The following is a 23,395-nucleotide window of genomic DNA, read 5'->3' on the forward strand; positions in this document are numbered from 1 at the left end:
CCCTCTCTACCTTTAAGGTTAGGCTCAAAACATTCCTCTTTGATAAAGCTTTTAGTTAGGAACCAGCTCATAGCTCATAATTAAGATGCAATAGGCATAGACTGCCGGGGGGGGGGGGGGTCTGGCATGCTCGGTTGGAGAGAGGTTGGAGAGGGCGTTAAGAGAGAGGTCATTTAGGTTAGAGAGGGACCGGAGAGGGTCCCATTCCTCTTTCAAACACTCCCTCTATGTCTGCTTACTCCCTTGTGTGTTTGCTCCTGTACTCCTTCTGGCTTTTGTCTTGCAGGTCCGTGGGATCCTCAGTGTGGAGTTACAGAGTCTCAGCGGCTCTGTCTCCACCCTTTTCTCTGCACACACCCAACACAGCATAACGTGGATGGCTGTTCATCATAGGAATGGGATCCACACAAGGTTCCTGCTGCTTAACAGAAGGTTTTCCTTGCCGCCATGATGAATTCATGTTGGGTGTGGGATACATATGTATGTGTATATACGTATATATGCATATGTGTGTATCCATAAAATGAAGAGTCCGTCCTTAAGACTGCTCTACTGTAAAGTGCCTTGAGATACCATTGGTTATGATTTGGCGCTATACAAATAAAGATTGATTGATTGATTGATTGATACATATCAGCTCATTCACCCAATCACTCTCACATTCACACACCAGTGGGACAGGACTGCCATGCAAGGCGCTAGTCGACCACTGGGAGCAACTTAGGGTTCAGTGTCTTGCCCAAGGACACTTCGACACATAGTCAGGTACTGGGATCGAAACCCCAACCTCTCGATCAGAAGACGACCCACTACCACCTGAGCCACGGTAGCCCCCCCCTCCGCCTTTACCCCCCTGCCCCCCTGTGCTCCATCTCACTCACATGCATGAGCACAGCTGCTGCAGAAGAGGAGCTCAGCTCATTGATTGTATTGTGTAGAAACGTTGTTGTCTCATGTCTCATTCAGCAGTATGTAAACAATAAACTTTACCATCATATATGTTAAAAAACTTGACCAAAAACTCTGTTTTAACTGTCAGCGGTGACGCACTTTCAGTGTGAGCTTGTGCATGCGAGGGATCGAGAACGAGCAGGGAGACGTGATTGGTTAAAAAAAGAAATAGTTTGTTTTTTTCTATTGGTTGAAGTTATTACAGCAGCTACAGATGACAGATTTTCTTTGTTCCTTTTTCAGAGCGCATAAGATCTTAATTTCTGTCAGGACATAAAGACAATGTCAACCCAAAACTTAAAAAGTGTATCTGGAGAAAATCGCCAACCCTAGCTTTAATTTCAGGTATTCCACAAAAAACTTTGGTAAAAAAAATTCAATCTTCATAAATGTCATTACTAACAATTCTTTAATTTCAATGGGTTCTTCTGAACATGAATTGTCCTGAACATGAATGCAACATTGACAAACATGAACTTGGCTTCTCTTGCCTACTTCCTGCTGCCTGAGACCTGGCAGCGCTTCCTCTCACATAGCTGAGCTAAATTTGGCTTGAGGGAAGAAGTAGTCTGTGTTCATCACCAACCTTTCTCTTCACTGCAGGCTTTGAACATGACATGATGTCGGCTAATTGCTGTCACTCTCCTAATAAAGTTTTTCTTTTTTTTTTTCAAGCAATAAAGTTCAAGTCACGTGTTTAGCCAACCAGACGCATGGAGAACGTCATTGCCGCTTTTTCTTCCGGCAACCACAAGGCGGATAATGAACCACACGGCAGCAATCGCCTTTCTTTTTGCGCTCAATGTTCATGTATTTCGTGATGACATGAACATTGTGACATTTGTAGATGGTGGAAAGTACCAAGATAGAGAGTGGAAAAAGGCGATTGCCAGTGGGGCGTTTACTATCCGTCAGGACAGTGGGACATTAGCCGATTATAGCCACTATAAACCATGGGACACAGCTACAGAGGGGTTATTTACTGGCTTTTATTTTCTATAATAACCCCATAGAATCAGCTGTAAGTTCCAGCCAACACCGATGTTTTGTTGAATATAACCGAGGCGGGTAAGTCCCCTATGAGCCCCCAGCCTCGGAAGCGTACATTGCTGTAAAGTCAACGCACAATGCTGTAAAGTGCCATTCATATTGTAACAAACTGGGTATGTTACTGAGTTATGTTCCACGTCTAGTTTATTCAATGTTTAACAGGTGTTGTGGTTTCCCATGGCATTTGAAGCATCGTTACGTGCAGCTTTCTATGCCAATGTTTGTCTTTGTTTACATGTGTTCTGTGTGTTGATTGGCTGGGAGGCTGTGGAAGGGCGGGCGTAAGCGGAGAATGAGGGGTACATAATGTTTAAAGACTTCCATTAAAAGCTGATAAACCTTTGATAAAAGCTCGAGTCACGTCATTACAATACAGTATAAAACACACGGGTCGCACCAACATTACATTTTCACATTGTCCTGAGGGCCGCGAGAATGAGACCTCTGATGTAGGGGGATAATAACTAATGATCACAGCAGAGTTTAGGTTTGGAAAAACATAACGTGACGAGTATTTAAACTTTACAGTTTGACCCACATCCCATTTGTTATCATTGAGGAGGCGGGGTTTAGGCCTATACTGCAGCCAGTCAGCAGGGGGAGCTCTAAACATAAAAGCTTCACTCCACCAGGGAGCTTGTCCCGTTCATTCTTTTTACAGTTTATGAGTGATAGTATGAAAGCATGTGTAAGCTGCAGCTTGGAGCCTCCTAGTGGCTGAGGGGAACACTACACCTATACACAGTGTGTGTGTTCAATGGTTGCTATACTCCTCTGTCCTCATGACAATCATTCATTCATTCATATCAACAGACGTTTCCACTGACTGAGACTCATCTTATGGTGTGTGTGCGTGTGTGTGCGTGTGAGTGTGTGTGTGTGTGCGTGTGAGTGTGTGTGTGTGTGCGTGTGAGTGTGTGTGTGTGTGCGTGTGTGGTAAACTATAAGGTCTCCTTGTTGACTCTGACTGAGACTCTGTTCCTCTACACTTGGTATGCAGACATGTTTCAGTCCTAAATCCTTCCTGTTCACTTTAAACTGATCATCTCTGGCCTCTTCAATCCATGTACCTTCATTCTTTGGTTATTCCAATTTAAATCCAAATCTAAATAACAAATAAACTGTATGGTTATTTTGTTATACTGACTTAAATCCTAAACCGAAATATAGAAAAATCTAAACCCAGAAAGGCAGTGTTTTCTGTTTTAAAATTAAAATATTAATGGAGAAATCTTAGTTCCAATGAAATTCATATCTATATATATAATTTGTTAAGTTGAGGTTTTATTAATTCCGACAAAGTTTTTACCTACTTTTTTTTTTGATTTATGATTATGAAATGTTTGAATTAATATGATGAGACTAATGATAAAACAGCTAGTTTAGTTTTCAAAAATGAAATTAACATATTTTGGCATTATCATGGTGTTTTTGGTTGTTGTATAAAAAAAATCCTTAATGGCATCCCAGAATAATAAAGTATATGGACAGTGGTAAAACAAATGTACATGTTCCAGGGATAAATGTGATGTAAAGTTTTGAAATGAACTTCCCTGGTTTTATTAAATAAACAAAATTGAAAAAAAGACAACAACAAAAAAATTCACAAAATCCATAAAAACAACAAAGTGTAAAAAGATTTTTTTTTTTTTAAAAAAACCAAACTATTAAATTATACATAAAAAACTAAATGCACAAAATGAAAAAAGGAAAAATTTGAAAAGATATATAAAAAACAAAATCACAAAACGACAACAATGTCTATGAAAACAAGAAATTATAAAAAATATTTTAAAAACAGCAAAAACATGAAACAAAGAATTATAAAGATGATTTAAAAAAAAAAAAAAAAAAAACTATGAAAACAAAATGCACAAAGTGAAAAAATAACCCTGAAAAGATCTAAAAACAAAATGACAAAAAACCCAACAAAAACTCACAAAATTAATAAAGAAAAATTGTAAAAAAAAAAACCCAAAAAAAACCCAAAAAAAAAAAAAAAAAAATATATATATATATATATATATATATACACACACAATACATATTTTATATATACCTTTTATATACACATATACGGGGTTAATATGACTTTAATGAGTATTTTACTGCTTTGTTTCGTACCCATTTGTCACGGGGTAAACAGACTACAAGCCCCATTATGCTTAGTGTTTTTCTGTTTCCTGATTGGTCTAAAGCGACACGTCACCTTACGTCACTACCGCACTTGCGCAGCCATCTTGAACCTTCGGCAGGCGACGTCAGGAGAAAGAGCGAAAAAAAAAAAAAAAGCAAGAAACGGGTATTAAACATCGACACGGGAGCCTGTCTACCGGGATATGTGTGTAGCAGTCCGTAGTTTATGAAGCGTTGACGGTTGAGAGAGTACAGAGCCGTAAGAGGAGCACCTGGGCGCTAACGGACACGGTCCACACACATCAAAGTGCCTCGGAACCCGGACGGAGCCACAGCAGTGATCGTTGAGAGCCGCCTCAGCCCGACCGACACCATGAACCCAGAGTAGTGAGTCACACACACACAGCACACAACTGTCCTCTTCTTACTGCGCTATTCATGTCAGTAATACTGTCAGTGCTATGCTAAGCTAGGCTAGGCTAACGGCGGTGTTGTAGTGGGAGCAGGGCGCGGACAGGCGGTGTGTGTCCGTGTCAGCTGACAGCTTAGCACTCCTCACAGGCCTACGAACACGGTTAGCTACACCGATCCGAACAGGCCCACTTCACACGGTAATCCGATTCAGTGCGCTGGAAAAACAGGATGCGGCGTGAGATCAGGTGACACCGACACATCGGCCGGTGTCGGTTACCTCACCGTCACACCTACCGTCGGTCTCTTCCTGTCAACACAATGTGTTGCTTCACTCTACCTTGTTTGTTTGTCTCCGTTCTACACATTATTTTGGAGGGCTGACTGTGGGCACAACTTCCTGTGAAATATCAGACAGTGTTGTAAATGTCATACTGTTAAAATAACAATCTGCCACTACGAGATTAAAGTCAAAATTTCTAGATTAAAGTCGTAATATTTTGAGAACAAAGTTGTAATTTTATGAGAATAAAGTCGTATCTTCATAAAATCGTAATTTTGAGATTAAGGACATAATATTTCAAGATTAAAGTCGTAATATTTGGAGAATAAAGTTGACATTTTTTGAGAATAGTCGTATATTAATGAAATCATAATTTTATGAGATTAAAGTCCTGATATTTCGAGAACTATTCTATAGGTTAGTCTTAATATTTCGACATTAAAGTCATAAAATGTTGATATTAAAGTCGTAATATTTTCAGAATAGTCATAATTTGAGTATAAAGTTGTATCTATAAAAATCATAATTTTGAGAATAAATTCACAATATTTTGATTAAAGTCGTAATATTTCAAGAATAAAGTCATAATTTGATGAGAATAAAGTTGTATATTAATAAATTGGCAATTTTATGAGATTAAATTCATAATATTTTGAGATTAAAGTTGTAATATTTCGAGAATAAAGTCGGAGTAAGTCAAGATTAGTCATAATATTTTGTGATTAGTCATAATATTTTAAGAATAAAGTCATAGTTTTATGAGAATAAAGTTGTATTTTAATAAAATTGTAATTTTATGAGATTAAATTCATAATATTTCAAAATTAAAGTTGTAATATTTCCAGAATAAAATTGTAATTTTATGAGACTCATAATATCAACAGGGAATTCACTATACCATTACCAGTTATTCTCAAGAAATTACACATTTAATAGAATTATAACTTGAATCTTGACATATTGCAACTTTAATGTAATAAAATTACAACGTTATCCTCATAAATGTATGACTAGTTTTGAAATATTAGGACTTCAATCTTATAGTGCTCAGATTTCAGTCTTTTTATTTGTGGCCCACGCCGTCCCATGATGCACTGGGAGCTGAATTTAAAATTATCCTGGGACTGGCTTCAAGCTAAAAGTCAAAGATCCCTTTTTCAAAATAAAAGCATCTCTTCTTGGCTTCCTATATATATATACAACTCTTTTGTAAATAGGGCTCTTGTTTTGATAAATGTCAATTTTCTCTTCCCCCTTTTTTAAACATTTTTTACTTTCCTCCCCTCCACAATTAAATGTTTTTTTTAAAAAAAAAAACACAATTACATTTTATATATATATATATATATATATATATATATATATATAGAGTATACAGTAGAGAGTATATACTCATTGTGTTTGTAGTGTGTAGTACGGTAGTGTGACATACACACAGAGACCAGCAGCTTGATTATGAGTGTCTGATTGTTGGTTTAACTGGGCTCTTTTATTATGGTAGAACAGGAAGTGGCTTTTCAAACGTCTTTAACCCACATTCTGGACTTTTGTTGTGATAGGCCAGAAGAGGAAGTTGTTGCCTTCGAAGGCATTTCTAAATCTTTAGAAATTTTGCAAAGTGGGAATGTCCGCGTCTGTTGATCACAAGACCCTGCCCACACTCTACACAACCCGCCCTCCAAGGTCTTCTGCATCGTTGGTATCTTAATTTAGATTTAATTTTTAGATTTAATATTTAGATTAGACATTCATATTTGACTTTTACATTGAGATTTAACATTTAGTTTTAAGATTCAGATTTTATATTTACATTTATATTTTAACATGTGTACACATTTTTAACAGTGATGTAGAACATGCCGTTTTACATGAATTTGTCTGAAATGAAAGAAAAATGAGCTAATTGTTTCTAAATATGTGGCTATGAAACAATGAGTGAGTTTTTACATTCAACACCCTATAAATATCAGGTTAAGTCACAGTGAAGGGGTTAAGGAACAAGCTCATTCTACCTTTTCTAGATTGTTCTGGAGCAGTGAATGCTACTCGGTGCTAATGCTAGCAGCAGCATGTTGTTGGTCCTTTCACGTGTTATTAAGTGGTTGTGAAATGTGTGTAATAGACACTCAGATGGAGCAACATTGTTTGACATTTGACTCTGAAACCTAACCTCCTAACTGTGTGTGTGTGTGTGTGCGCGCGCGCGATCAGCCTCCATTAACTAATCACATGTTAAGGTTTCATTTATTCAGACAATTTACTTTGATGTCCTGACATGTTTCGATTGACAACTGCCAGTCTTTCTCAGAGGCTTCTGCTGAACGCTTTGATGTATGTGTAGTAATTCCAGCAAGTTAATTTTCTTTTCTTTTTTAATATGATTAAAAATATCATTTTGTCTTATTCAAAAAGAAGACAAAATGAACTTGCTGCAATTACCATGCAGATGTTTACTTAGATATATTTTTATATACATTTATTCATATACATTGTTTATAATAAAATTATATAATATATTTATGTATTCATTATTAAATAATTTATTAATTTATTATATGTATTTATAATAAGAGTAAAAGCGATACATTTATAGAATGAATATAAACACTAATATAATATCAATGAATATGATACAAAATAATTATAAATATAATAGTAAGAATTATATTTATTTATGATAAACAAAAAACGTATAAATTACCTTAACCATGACTGTACACTGACCCAAAACTTAGCCACATGTGGACAAAAATAAAACACATGCATCAGCCACTGCTTGTTGCAGAAAAACCTAATATAGACACTAAAATAAAACATTTTGCAAATATCATATCTCGAGTCACTGTCAATCTTTACTTCATACAAAACTATGGTACGCCAGTTAAGTCAACTATCAGCAGCATGTTCCCTCATGTACCAACTGAAAAGGTTTGTGTAGAGCCCTGACAGTAATGGCGACTTATATTATGTTGTGCATTGTTGGAATGCCAGTGCTAAATAAATATTTTTAATTCATTTATTCTTTAAAGAATTGATATTAATTTATACAAATGCAGTGGTTTAATATTAGTGTTTAGTCCACTTTTAGAGCCATAAATGCTATGACACTAATAATTGGCATTGGGATTTCAGTATCAGTTTTCGCCCTTGTTTTCTCATTTTCGGTTTCACTTTCAGCCAACAATTTTAATTTCCTTCCATCCCTAGTTTATTTAGTATTCTGTGAAAGGAAAACCAAAAAGGTGGTATCAGTAATAACGTGGGCTTTAAAAAAAATAATAATGAAATTTAGTTTTAATATTGTTTCCTGAATGTGTGTGATTATGGTCCAATGACAGCCAAGGTTAGTTTCACATTCACTCACATTATGGTACATGATGTAAGATCTGATCATAGCGTACGATCACGACACTATTGATCAATAAATACCAGTTTAAACGGTTTATAAACAAGGCCTGTTGTGTCCTCATAAACAGGTGGACATAGAGACAGAAATGTCAATTCTCTCTTTTTACCCTTTTTTCTTTTCCTCCTTTTGTTCTCTTCTTTAAAAAAAAAAGAAGTATTGCCAATTCTGTTCTTTTTTCTTTTTCCTCCTTCTTTGGTGTACTTGGAAATGTCAATTTTGTTTCATTCTCCTCCCCTTTCTTTCTTTTCTTCTTCTTTTTTTTTGAATAAAGGAAGTGTCGATTCTCTTTTTTTGAACCTTTTTTCTTTTTCCTGCTTTTTCCTCTTCTTTTTTTTTTAAAAAACAAAACAAAAAAGGAAATGTAAAATCTCCCTTTTTCTCCCTTTTTGTTTTGCCCCCCTTTTTATTATTTTTTTTTAAGGAAATGTTAATTTTCTTTTTTTCCTTTCCTCTATTTGTCTCTCACTTTTTTTTTAAAGGAAATGTGAATACTCTTATTCTTCCCCCTAATTTTCTTTTCTTTTATTAAAAAAAGGAAATGTCGGATTCTCTTTTTTCTTTTTGCCTTTTTTCTTCTTCCTGCTTTTCCTCTTTTTTATTAAAAAAATGACATTTTAATTCTCTTTTCCTTCCTTTTGTTCTCCTCTTTTATTAAAAAAGGAAATGTCAGTTCTCCTTTTTTTCTAACTTTTTTCTCCCCCCTTAAATCTTCTCTTTTTTCTTTTCTCCTTTTTCTCTCCTCTTTTTTCTTTTTTGTTTTTTACAACACGGAAGTATCATTTATTTTTAATTTTTGTTTGTTTTCTCCTTTCTTCTCTTCTTACACACACACACACACACACACACACACACACACACACACACACACACACACACACACACACACACACACACACACACACACACACACACACACACACTTCCATTAACGTGATTGTATGTGAGAGAGAAAACAGATGAATGTCCATCAAACGTTAACGTGAGATCAGAAGCATAAAGATGAATTAATAACAAGAGTTGACACAGTTTAATAACCAGTTGTGATGAGTAGTGTCATTAAAACAGATTAGTTTGAACTATTAAGCACTATTTATTTAATGAGGAGCAAAGGAAAGGTGACGTTACTGCAGGGTTGTGTTGTAATAATAATAATAATTCATGCTAACAGGGTTAACAATGGCCCTCCTTCTGTAAACAGGACATCATAGCCAGCTGAGCAGGATCAACACACACACACGCACACACACACTGCATTACTACACACAACAGTTTTATATTTGATATGCTTCAAACCACTGTTACGTCGCTAGCTCAATGTTAGCCACAATGCTAACCCTCAGCTACTGGTTTAACAGGAACAATCCCATAGAAACATGTGATATGATCCTTAAACCTTTAATTTCCTCCAAGCAAGATCTGGTCCAATTACACTTTTCAAATACAATTACGTCTTCAATTATCCATGTTTAATTACAGCTAAATTATGATTACAATGACTGGCATTTTTTTTCCAATTACAATTTGGATTACAAATATTTTTTCCCCCTGAAATTCAATTACAGTTATGTTCTCAATTACGAAAGTTCAATTACAATTAAACACACTAAGTGTGCCTTTAATAAATAATCCCATAAAACGTGACCTTCCTCTTGTGTTAGCTTTCTGTTAGCATCTAAAAAATCTTGTTTATCATCCAATTTAGTTTTTGTTTTGGGCGTCTGTTTCACTTTTTTAAAAATGGTAAAATGATTCTCAACGGCAGTAAGAAAAGTTGATTTGAAATATTTTAATAACTGTGTGTGTAAGCCATAGAACTGTTACACAGTTTCCCAGGTTTGTGTTTAATTAAATTGTAATTAACAGTTTTTATTCAATTTTCATGCCAATTACAAAGTCAATTGTATGAACTCAATTACAATTCAATTATGGTTACAACTTCAACTGATTTTAAAATGACAATTATAATTGCATCATAATTTTAATACATTACCAATTATGTAATTATAATAAAGCTGGAAGCGGCGTCGCAGGGTCCAAAGAAGTGGCCCAATGTTGGGGATTAGGCTGTCATTTTGTGGAAATTTGGTACAAATTGGTCAAAAAATAGCGGAGATATTGCACTTAAAATGCAGGGCTCTACACTAACTTTTCCAGTGGTGGCACAGGTACGGCTAACTTTCTCAGTTTGTTGCACCAGCACAGAATTTGGTCGTACCCTTTTTTCATTTTTTTTTTTTTTTTTTTTTTTGAGCAGGGGTGGAGAGTGTACAGCATAGACATACATGCTGATGAATAGTTGACTTAACTGGTGTATCATAGTTTTGTATGAAGCAAAGAGTGACAATGACTCGCTTTTTCAGTTGTGCAAGCAGAACATATATTAAATGGTAAATGGTAAATGGACTTGATTTATATAGCGCTTTATAACCACACTAAAGTAGTCCCAAAGCTAGGATTCGATTCACGATACTGGGTTCACGATACGATTCTCTCACAATTTATTTTCCAAAATGGGACTGTATATAAATGACTGAAAAATATTCCATTTTTTTTTTGGGGAAAATACTATACTATTTTTCATTGTCAAAAGAATCCCTTGATGAACTATTCAAAACAATGCAATTTAACTAAAGATAAATCTTGAATGAAATAAATAAAGGAATAATACAAATGAAGAAGAAGCTTATTATTTAAATTCTGGTTCTATAGTAAACAATACAAAACTGCATAATAGTTATTTTTCTTTTTAAAAGTGCAACTGAAAATGTATTTTGTGCCTTAACAATTGGACTAAAAAAACAAAAACAAAAAAAAACAGTCATTTTACTGTATTTAGGTCAGATATTTGTTTGGACCAGCAGAGGGCGTTGGTAACCCAGTGGTCGGTTGGCATGCAGATATTTTGCAGTGAAGAAGAGAGGCTATGCTAGCAGACAGAGCTAATAGAAAAACGTGACTTTTACAGATATTCACGTAATATTACAGATATTCTTTCGGTGCTAAAGGGGTAATGAATCATTTATGAATATGTTTAAGAGTAGAAGGCGACCAGAAAGAAAGTATTAGCAGATTTCGCTCGCTGCCAACACTTCTGGGTAGCGCCCTCTGCTGGTTAAAAAAGTACTGCGATTCAATTTTCACAGCATCGATGTGAATCGTTATACCTATGAATCGATTTTTAACTGCCTTACGATTAATCGTTACATCCCTACCCAAAGCGCTTTACATATCAGCTCATTCACCCAATCACTCTCACATTCTCACACCAATGGGACAGGACTTCCATGCAAGGCGCTAGTCGACCACTGGGAGCAACTTAGGGTTCAGTGTCTTGCCCAAGGACACTTCGACACATAGTCAGTTACTGGGCTCGAACCCCCAACCTCTCGATCAGAAGACTACCCTCTACCACCTGAGCCACGGTCGCCCTATTAAAGGCAGCACAGCCCATGCTGTTAGATATTTGTCAGTTGAAAGTGCTTCTGTTACCACTTTAAAGGGTTTAAGGGCCTCTTGCACCTGCAATAAATAAGTAAATATAATGCATTGATATTATAGGACAGGTTTGCATTTGTCCTGCCTTTTACTGTACATTTCATACACTATGCTTACCTTTTCCATTAGGGACCATTCGCTTGTGGTCAACTCCATTCTTGACAGTTTTTTCTCGAAGATTTATTTATTTTTATTTATTTATTCAGTTTATTTCCGACATGGTTGCATTCACAGAAGTTTTGTTATTCTTTTTTTTTTTTTTGTACATGCCGAAAAAGGAGACAAGAGAAGCAGTTTGCTTATCCAAGTCCCGTCCCCTGTTTTGTACACAGAAAATTTACATCAAAGCTTGTCTCTCTGGTCAAACAGTCTTAGGTTGTTCTGAACACAATTTCATTTTTTTTTTTTTTTGTCCTTTTTTATTTAGGATTTATTCTCATCTGTAGTCAGTGTTGTCTTTTTTCATTCCTCCTCTCCATCGTTGTTCGTGTCATCCTTGTTCCCTGCAGATTTCATTCCCCGACTTTGTTTACGTTCCTCCAGTTCAAAAGAAAACTTCATTGTCTTTCGAAGTTCCTTGTTTTGTCTCTGCATCAAGGTTATTCTAGCTGTTAATAGCTATTGACAGTGCTGTGTTTTCCAATGTTAGATTTAACCCTTTCTCGTATAAACACATTACTATGTCTTAGTTTATAAGCAGTAATTTAAATGTGACCCAATAAGGGAAGAATAGATTATCTTCAGTGTTTTGGTATGTAGTATTTGTTGTAATTTCCATAGGATGTAGTTCTGTTTTCAATGTTTTGTCTTTAAGATGTTTTTTTTATATAATGTATTTTTTTTAATTTTTTTTTGCATGTGTTTGCGTATGTTTCTGGGTGGATGTTGTCGTTAGTATTAAATATTGTAAGTATTGGTAAATGGTCGGAGATGTCATTATTAATATTCCATCTATCATTTTAGTTAGGTTCTCATTAAATATGTCTATTTTGCAATCAGGATACAAACAGCAGACACAGCATGACAGCAGACACCGCTGCTTGCTGCTCCCATGCACGGCAGATCATTTCATAAGTGCTGTTCCATCGCGTCGGACAGTCAATAATCAGCTTCTCATTTTTTAATCCCAAAAGTTGTTGTTTTTGCTGGAGGAGGTAACTGTCAGCCTAAGATTTGTTGAAATGTGAGGCCGCCACTTTCAGCCTACTAACGGGGATTTCAATGGCTCTGACCCCGAGCCCTTTACGCACAGCCAAGTTTATTGTGTGGACGACATATAGTATCAGGGCTCGAAACTGCGACCAAAACGGCCGCATATGCGAGTATATTTTCAGTGTGTGCGAGTGAAATTTTATCTGGTCTCGTCCGTGCGAGTGTGTATGGATGACCTTATTTTGGACGGAGCGGCTGAACGCTCTGTCACGTCCCACAGAGTGCACCTCTCTTTCTCCGCGCTGCGAGTGAGGAGACGGGTAAGGTGCACGTTCACGCAACTTTGCTGCGAGTAATGCGACGGTGAATGCGCAGAGTATAAACACCAATGTGCTCCATTGGAGTGCGCGCGGTCTGCTATTAACAGAGCCAGGCATAACGAGCCCTTCACTGAGTGTACGCTCACGTTGAGGGCATAAGTAAAAAAAAAAAAAGAACGTGCACAGCTCAGTGATAGGGAGGGACCAGAACTGATGAACTATGATGCCAAGCCAGATGTTCAGCTGTGGTTCTCTCCCAGGGCAGGGGTCTGCAACTTGTGGCTCTGGGGCCTAATGTGGCCCTTTGACTCTTTTGCAATGGCTCCCAATCGCTTTAAAAAAAAAAAAAAAAACCTATTGAAATAAGGAGTTAATTTTTGTAGCCTTTCAAATACATTAACTAAAAAAATTTTCTTTATGTAACATGTTCATATAAACTAAGATGTGTAAGAATTTGAAGATGCAAGATACTGGTTTATTTATTGATGTCAATTTATTGTATTTTAAACTGTTTTTAAGTTTCCATTTACATGATCAATATAAATCACATTAAATTAAATCAAACATTATTCTATATAATTTTAACTGTATATAATTTAATACACTGTATTGTCTTCATTGTGAAGGTATTTTTTGGCTCCAGGAAGACTTTAATCCGGGTGAGATTAAGCAAAATGGTTCCTTGTAAAGGTTGCAGACCCCTGACCAGGGCAAGAGGGTTAGGAGACCCCACTATCAGAGCTGGACCCTCTGACTTTAATTCCATGGGGTGAAGCAATGCAGATGCTAAGTTGGTTATGCTACTGTTAATTTAATTCAAGTACAGCATTTCTGAAAAATAAAAAAACAGAAAACATGTAACCTGTTGTTATGCTTTGCTGTTATTTAAAACAACTTGTTACGTCGTCTTTTAAAATTATATCTATACTATAATTCAAGGGAGGTCTGAGAGTGTGTGTGTGGATGTGTGTGGGTGTGTGTGTGGAGCAAATATCTCCCCGACGCGGTGCCAGTTCGACCTGACACTCGGTCGATGGGTTTAAAATACCCCGAGTGTGTGTATCAGTTATTTTGGAGTGATTTGGTCATTTCAAAATGTTTATTTTAATTTTATTTCACTTCTGGACGGCCCTGAAATGAAACCTATTCAACTTTTGACCTCAGGGTGTGAGGGGGCGCTAGACGGGCCTCACCCGGAAGTTGTATAACGGACCACCATTTAGTCCGGTTACAGTCTGTCACGACACACGTCCGTAGCGTGGTAGTGAGCTCCCGTGGACTTCTCTTTTGAGGAAACATACTTTTTACTGTTCCTTATTTGGTGATAATGTTTCAAAACGTTTATTTTCATGTTAGTTTGACCTTTCGCTATTTAGACCGGACAGAGCTCACCCAGAAGTTATTGACAGCAATGGCTGCTGTGTTGAAAGCTGCACATTTTTTCGCGGTGCGTGTGTGTGAGAACCAACGGAGGAGATTAGAGTTTCAGGTAGAGTCTCACACACACACACACACACATCGATCAGGTGGGCTTCACTATTGATCACCGTCTACGTGACATGCATGCAGGTATGTGAGTGTTGTGTGAATAACGGACCACCATTTAGTCCGGTTACAGTTTGTGTCACGACACCCATTCATAGGGTGGTAGTGAGTGTAGTGTTACGCTCTGAGTCAGATCTAAGTGTTTACATGTTGCTACATAGTGAAGGTCACCTGATTACTGCAGCTTCACTAACTACACACCTGCCACTACATCTAACTACTGACAATAGAGAAGTTTAGTGAAAGTTAGGCAGGTACACGTGGATGGACTGGTGCGCATGAATTTAGAATGAATTCCCGCCCCAACAAAAAACTAAACAATATTTATACAGGAAGTACACAAAACAACAACAGAAATGCACAAAAACATACAAAATGACTCCAAAAACATATATTACAGAAAAATACACCAAACAACAACAAAAATATGAAAATGACTCAGTATACACAAAACTAAATATTTATACAAAAAATACACTAAAATGACAACAGAAATGCACAAAACTACATTAAAAAAATACACAAAATGACTCCAGAATAACACTACAATGGAAACAACAAACAATAATTAAAACAAAAAATATAAAAATGAGTAAAAAAAACACATTCATCATGTGCATGTCTCATAGAATTAAACCAGCTAAATTGCACACGTTATTTTACTTTGCACCTGCAAATACACCCCTTAATAATGCTACAGAGTATATTATTATGTCCGTAATTGACAACTCTCCTGAAGCGCCCACTATATGAATGCATACTTCCGACGGGCACTGTACTAGTAAAATAAATGACCTGTTATTTCAGCCACTGCTTGTTGCAGAAAAACTTCATACAAAACTATGGTACGCCAGTTAAGTCAACTATTCATCAGCATGTGTGGCTATGCTGTAACTCCAACCGACCAAATTCTGTGCTGTTGCTACCACTGGAAAAGTTAGTGTAGAGCCCTGTGACAAAAAGCCCTTAAAAAAATAATGGTATATTAAATCGCAATATTGAGTAAAAAAAATCGCAATTAGAAACACACTGGTTTAAACTGTCAAATAATGGGCAATGCACATGGTGAATGTGGTTAAATTGGAAATAATAAGCAAGAAATGTGTTGAAAAAAGGTTAAAAGTGAGGAGCAAAAATATGGCAAGAAAATGTGATGAAAATTGATAAAAATATGGTGAGTTTGGTGTAGTTGCAAAAAAGGGTAAAAATAAGCAAAAATGGTGTGAAATACTTGATAAAATCATCTTATTTTGTTGTGTTTTTCTTTCTTTGTGTACCAGTGACTACCTGTTTAAGCTCCTGCTCATCGGAGATTCTGGAGTGGGGAAGTCGTGCCTCCTGCTGCGCTTTGCAGTAAGTCATCCTCCTGATACCATTTATTTTCTTTATTTAATGTGAGTGTGCTGCTGACGCTCATGCTAATGTGTCTTGTGTGCAGGACGACACCTACACAGAGAGCTACATCAGCACCATCGGAGTAGACTTTAAGATCCGAACCATTGAGCTTGACGGAAAGACCATCAAGCTGCAGATTGTAAGTGTTGTTGTTGGTAGGAGATGTTTGTGTTCTGTTTACTTCCTGTTTGAGTTAAAGGAACCAAATGTGGAACGTTTTGCAGTTTTTTTCTTTAATTTTGTCCTTTCCCCCCCCCTTTTTTTTCCCAAAAAAAATGAAAGGTCAATTCTCTTTTTTTTTTTCTTTTCCCCCCTTTTTAAAATCTTTTTTTTTTATTTTAGAAAATTTTAATTCTCTCCCTCGCCCCCTTTTTATACTTCTCCTTTTTTGTTTTTTCTGCTCTTTTTTCTTTTTTTTCCCCCGTTTTTTATTTTTATTGTACTAGTAGAATGTTTTAGTCTACTAGTACTACTAGTAAAGCCTATAGATTCACTAGAAGTACTAGTAGAATGTTTTAGTCTACTAGTACTACTAGTAAAGCCTATAGATTCACTAGAAGTACTAGTAGAATGTTTTAGTCTACTAGTACTACTAGTAAAGCCTATAGATTCACTAGAAGTACTAGTAGAATGTTTTAGTCTACTAGTACTACTAGTAAAGCCTATAGATTCACTAGAAGTACTAGTAGAATGTTTTAGTCTACTAGTACTACTAGTAAAGCCTATAGATTCACTAGTAGTACGAGTAGAATGTTTTAGTCTACTAGTAGTACTAGTTAAGCCTATAGATTCACTAGTAGTACTAGTAGAATGTTTTAGTCTACTAGTACTACTAGTAAAGCCTATAGATTCACTAGAAGTACTAGTAGAATGTTTTAGTCTACTAGTACTACTAGTAAAGCCTATAGATTCGCTAGAAGTACTAGTAGAATGTTTTAGTCTACTAGTAGTACTAGTAAAGCCTATGATTCACTAGTAGTACTAGTAGAATGTTTTAGTATACTAGTAGTACTAGTTAAGCCTATAGATTCACTAGTAGTACTAGTAGAATGTTTAGTGTACTAGTACTACTAGTTAAGCCTATAGATTCACTAGTAGTACGAGTAGAATGTTTTAGTCTACTAGTAGTACTAGTAGAATGTTTTAGTCTACTAGTAGTACTAGTAAAGCCTATAGATTCACTAGTAGTACTAGTAGAATGTTTTAGTCTACTATTACTACTAGTAAAGCCTATAGATTCACTAGTAGTACTAGTAGAATGTTTTAGTCTACTAGTACTACTAGTAAAGCCTATAGATTCACTAGAAGTACTAGTAGAATGTTTTAGTCTACTAGTACTACTAGTAAAGCCTATAGATTCACTAGTAGTACGAGTAGAATGTTTTAGTCTACTAGTAGTACTAGTTAAGCCTATAGATTCACTAGTAGTACTAGTAGAATGTTTTAGTCTACTAGTACTACTAGTAAAGCCTATAGATTCACTAGAAGTACTAGTAGAATGTTTTAGTCTACTAGTACTACTAGTAAAGCCTATAGATTCGCTAGAAGTACTAGTAGAATGTTTTAGTCTACTAGTAGTACTAGTAAAGCCTATGATTCACTAGTAGTACTAGTAGAATGTTTTAGTATACTAGTAGTACTAGTTAAGCCTATAGATTCACTAGTAGTACTAGTAGAATGTTTTAGTGTACTAGTACTACTAGTTAAGCCTATAGATTCACTAGTAGTACGAGTAGAATGTTTTAGTCTACTAGTAGTACTAGTAGAATGTTTTAGTCTACTAGTAGTACTAGTAGAATGTTTTAGTCTACTAGTAGTACTAGTAAAGCCTATAGATTCACTAGTAGTACTAGTAGAATGTTTTAGTCTACTATTACTACTAGTAAAGCCTATAGATTCACTAGTAGTACTAGTAGAATGTTTTAGTCTACTATTACTACTAGTAAAGCCTATAGATTCACTAGTAGTACTAGTAGAATGTTTTAGTCTACTAGTAGTACTAGTAAAGCCTATAGATTCACTAGTAGTACTAGTAGAATGTTTTAGTCTACTAGTAGTACTAGTAAAACCTATATATTCACTAGTAGTACTAGTAGAATGTTTTAGTCTACTAGTACTACGAGTAAAGCCTATAGATTCACTAGTAGTACTAGTAGAATGTTTTAGTCTACTAGTACTACTAGTAAAGCCTATAGATTCACTAGTAGTACTAGTAGAATGTTTTAGTCCACTAGTACTACTAGTAAAGCCTATAGATTCACTAGTAGTACTAGTAGAATGTTTTAGTCTACTATTACTACTAGTAAAGCCTATAGATTCACTAGTAGTACTAGTAGAATGTTTTAGTCTACTAGTAGTACTAGTAAAGCCTATAGATTCACTAGTAGTACTAGTAGAATGTGTTAGTCTACTAGTAGTACTAGTAAAACCTATAGATTCACTAGTAGTACTAGTAGAATGTTTTAGTCTACTAGTACTACGAGTAAAGCCTATAGATTCACTAGTAGTACTAGTAGAATGTTTTAGTCTACTAGTACTACTAGTAAAGCCTATAGATTCACTAGTAGTACTAGTAGAATGTTTTAGTCTACTAGTAGTACTAGTAAAGCCTATAGATTCACTAGTAGTACTAGTAGAATGTTTTTAGTCTACTAGTAGTACTAGTAAAGCCTATAGATTCACTAGTAGTACTAGTAGAATGTTTTAGTCTACTAGTACTACGAGTAAAGCCTATAGATTCACTAGTAGTACTAGTAGAATGTTTTAGTCTACTAGTACTACTAGTAAAGCCTATAGATTCACTAGTAGTACTAGTAGAATGTTTTAGTCTACTAGTAGTACTAGTAAAGCCTATAGATTCACTAGTAGTACTAGTATAACTAATTTTAATGAAGTAGGAGGTATTAGAACCAAATCCAGCTTCTTGATTGGTTGGAATACTCTTGAATGCCTTATTAGCATATGATGCTAACTAGTGACACTTTTTACTTCACTAGTAACATCTAATAGGGCACTAGTAAACCTAAACTAAGCACTAGTAGAGATTAATAACGGTTGATGTATCACTGTTATCACATTAATGATCAAACACATTGCATAGATGTTTTTACAGTTTATTTTAAAAAACACACTTGTGTGCAGATCTCTCAGTGGTCCACTGACGGCCCACCTCTAGTGCTAATGCTCAGACATTAGCATTAGACTATTCAGTTTGCTCCCCTCTATCACGGCTTGTGGATGTTTAATCCCACTGAGTCTTGAAGAGCGTTCAGTCCAATGTGCATAAAACTCTGTATTTTGATCAGTCTAAATTGTGTCATCAGATAAACACTGCCATTACACACATCTGAGCACTTCTCAGCCAAGAAATCCATCCAAAGAGGTGCATAGAGCTCGTGCGTAAAATGGCCGCTGCCTCATTTACCTAGCGCTGATGAGCTAAAGTCACCCACAGTGTTTGATATCACCAATTTCTACAGGCTGTGAGCTTTACAATGCTGTCAAATATTGTGATTGGTCAAAGCATTGCGGAACTAGACATCTACATAATTCCACCACAGAGTGTAACCAAAAATAGCATTACGCATGGCACAACAGAAACCTGAATAAAAATGGACATGTTTATTTCAAGCCATATTGCGACATCTAGTGGTGAAACATAAGACTAACAATGATTGGAATCAATTTGACTGACATATTAGTTACACACTTGTGGAAAACTTTGGCACAGTTGTGGCAAAGTGGGCTTTCGCCTGAACTTATTTGTACAAGAACATGTGTATCTTTGGCCTAATGTTTATTATTATCACCAAACGTACTGCAGTTGATGTTCATACATTAATTCAATTATTTCTGCTTTTACAGCCTGCTATAATGAGAATTGATTTAATATTTGATGTAAATCTCAAGGTTTTTTTGGGCGGATTACAGATCTCTGTTTTTAAAACATGATTTATTGTCACTCAGTATCATATATTTAAAAAAATTCACATAATCTGTAACCACTATGGGTCCTACTTAGTCTGAACAAAAATTAGCCATGTAGGTCATGTAGAGGTTCTGAAAAACATTATTTGTTATGGGTATGTGATTTTTGGCGAAAAGTTGCTGGGGCTTAAGAGGTTAAAGAGTGTCCAGTCTTGACTTGTCCATTTCTTTAGTCCGATGACCCTCACTCTCCTCTGTTCCAGTGGGACACTGCAGGGCAGGAGAGGTTTCGCACCATCACCTCCAGTTATTACCGCGGAGCCCACGGCATCATCGTGGTTTACGACGTGACGGATCAGGTGAATAAATGGAATGCTCTCCCAGTTCAGACCAGCATGAGACTCTTCATTGATTGATTGATTGATTGGATTATGTGACACGACTGCAGGAGTCATACAACAACGTCAAACAGTGGCTACAGGAGATCGACCGCTACGCTAGTGAGAATGTCAACAAACTGCTGGTGGGCAACAAGTGTGACCTGACCACCAAGAAGGTGGTGGACTACACAACGGCCAAGGTAACCACGAAAATAGCACAAAGCTAGCACAAACTTAGCACAACTAACACTCGCACACACATACTAACACTTGCGCACACACACAAACACTCATGGGCACACACAGTCATGCGTAAACATACTAACACCAGCGCACACACAAATATTCGTACGCACACACAAACACTCGAGCGCACTCATACAAACACACGCAAAAAAACTTTGACAATGCTCTGTAGGTGAATTAAATGGCACTGCATCACGGTCAGTGACCATAAATTGCACGATGCAATGAATCGATAATTAAATTAATTGCCAAAGCTTTTAATAGTCGATTTTTAGCAATTTTATTGGTTCATAGTTGCAGCCTTAATATTATTGCATTGGTAACCTGCATGATTTGTGTCCCTTTTTCAGTCATGGTGAGTTTCTGTGAACACTCTGATGAGTGGGTCCCTTTAAGTGTTGTTGCTGCAAAGAATTGTGGGTCATCATTATCTGGTCTCTTTTGGTAAAGGATGCATCACTGTTTCCTATGCTAAAGGAGGTTATAAAGGAAGTATTGAGCGTGTTTCCTTATAGCTTTTAGAGAATTGGAATGCTTCTTGAGGAAAAATGGATATAAAAGAAAATAGGAGGGAATTTTCAGACACAGTCTAAGAGTCTTCCTCTGTCCTCCTCCTGTTCAGGAGTTTGCAGACTCCCTGGCCATCCCCTTCCTGGAGACCAGTGCCAAGAACGCCACCAACGTAGAGCAGGCCTTCATGACCATGGCCGCAGAGATCAAGAAGCGCATGGGCCCCGGGGCCACGGCCGGGGGGGACAAACCCAACTTGAAGATTGAGAGCACCCCTGTCAGGCAGTCTGGGGGTGGCTGCTGTTAAAGCTCCATCATCTGTGTTGTTCTGCTCTGTGTTCCTCCTCATTACCTCCTCCCCCTCTCCTCACTCACTCACATTAAGACTGGGTCAGGACCAAGGGTTAGTTTCACACACACACACACACACACACACACACACACACACACACACACACACACACACACACACACACACACACACACACACACACACACACACACACACACACACGCACACACACACGCACACAGTCCGACCTGGCACTCGTTCTTAGGCTGAATAGAAAAACACACCATAGATGGGAACGGACGCTCCTTTGGTTCTCACATCTGGTTCGTGTCCCTTTGTCTCCTTTTTGTATTGTTCTCTTTTCTATTTGCAGTGACCGTTGTTTTTTGTTGATGGACTGAGACCATTATTAAAGCCTTTAAAAAGATCTATGTTCGACTAAATCTACAGATCTACACATTACAGCTCCCCACAGGAAGGATAACACATCTATACATTATAGAGCTACACGTTTATATCGACATGTTTGGAGCTACATGTTATAGATCTACACTTTATAGTTCTACACGTGTAGATCTACACTTTATAGATCTACACGTAGACATACTCGTTTAGATCTACACATAATAGATCTACATGTTTTAGATCTAGACAATATAGATCTACATGTATTGATCTATTAGTTTAGATCAGACAATATAGATCTAAACTTGTAGATCTACACGTTATAGATTTACACGTTTTAGAACTACAGGTATTGATCTATTAGTTTAGATCTATACGTTGAAGTTCATTGCTGCTCTGTCGGGTCGTTTTTTTCTCAGTTCTGTGTGTGCGTGCATGCGTGTGTGTCTTTCTTTGTTTCACCAGTTCTGATCCTGTGTGTTTAAAGGGTTAAAGGCTGTGTCTATGCGTAGGTTTCATTGGTTCTCAGGGTCAACCGGAGGTTCAGGGACTGACTGGTTCTGACCGGATATGAATTCCCGTCTCCATCTGTTCTCCCAACACGATTCCCATCGGTTCCCATCCAATGACGTCAGAGTGACACATTCCAGCATCACGAGCAGCGACATGCACACACACACACACGTGCGCACGTAAAGTGGATGTTTTTGCGCTTTGAGGATGATTTTTTTTTTTTCTTTTTAAATCTTTTTTTCTTTGAATAGGTCTTGATATTCTGCTGATTTTTTTTTTTAATGTATCCATTGAATGCTATACTGTGTTGTCTAGTCACGAAGGGGTTAGGGGCGTGTCTGTGGGCGGGGCTTGTTGCTTCTGAATGTGATTCTAATGAAATGCTTGCCACTTTTTTTCTTAGCTGTCATCTGGAATGGTTTTATTTTGAAGGGAGAAAACCTGGTTCATGGCTGTTCTTCTATGACTCTATGAAGGCACTCGCTCTTTGGCTCTTTGATATATCAAAGGCACTGGGGGCGGGGTTTGTTCACTTTTGGTGATGTTTCCTGATAACTGATGATGTTTTCTGTATATATTATAAATAAATATATAATAAAATGATGAATAGGATTAACTGATCTGTTTATTTTGCTCTACTTTTGGTTAAAATTAAACATATTTCATTTGAAGTGCAAAAAGTGAATCTGCAAATAGAACCAAATCATTTCATCACCAGCGATACATTCTGTGTTTTAAAGCAGGGGTTCTCAACCTTATCAGGCCATGACCCCCAAAATGAAGGTTCCAGAGAGTGGGGAGCAAAATGATGGTCCATTGTTCTATGAATCTGTGATAACCACATTTATTTATTCATCTGAATAATATCCATTCTTATCCTGGATGTTTACTATTATTATAGTCATCTTAAAAATGGAATTCCTTGTTTTATTCACAAGTAAAATGGGTCTAAAGTGGATGCGACACCCACACTTT

At 36.7% G+C, this 23,395-nt stretch overlaps 1 protein-coding gene across 1 annotated transcript; it reads left to right on the forward strand.

The window, feature by feature from the left end:
- Positions 1-4,214: 4,214 nt before the first annotated feature.
- On the forward strand, positions 4,215-23,027 carry rab1ba (zRAB1B, member RAS oncogene family a). Its single transcript, XM_028474548.1, has 6 exons — positions 4,215-4,524; positions 16,033-16,105; positions 16,191-16,286; positions 20,338-20,433; positions 20,523-20,654; positions 21,323-23,027. Exons 1-6 carry the CDS (start codon positions 4,511-4,513, stop codon positions 21,515-21,517), a joined length of 606 nt encoding a protein of 201 aa, XP_028330349.1. The 5' UTR covers positions 4,215-4,510; the 3' UTR covers positions 21,518-23,027.
- Positions 23,028-23,395: the final 368 nt, after the last annotated feature.

This window comes from Gouania willdenowi, chromosome 18, assembly GCF_900634775.1.
Source record: "Gouania willdenowi chromosome 18, fGouWil2.1, whole genome shotgun sequence".
NCBI lineage: Eukaryota > Metazoa > Chordata > Actinopteri > Blenniiformes > Gobiesocidae > Gouania > Gouania willdenowi.

Coding starts and splice junctions, on each gene's coding strand:
- rab1ba (XM_028474548.1), top strand. Junction 16,106..16,190: donor GCCTCCTGCTGCGCTTTGCA/GTAAGTCATCCT, acceptor TCTTGTGTGCAG/GACGACACCTACACAGAGAG. Junction 20,655..21,322: donor TGGACTACACAACGGCCAAG/GTAACCACGAAA, acceptor CCTCCTGTTCAG/GAGTTTGCAGACTCCCTGGC.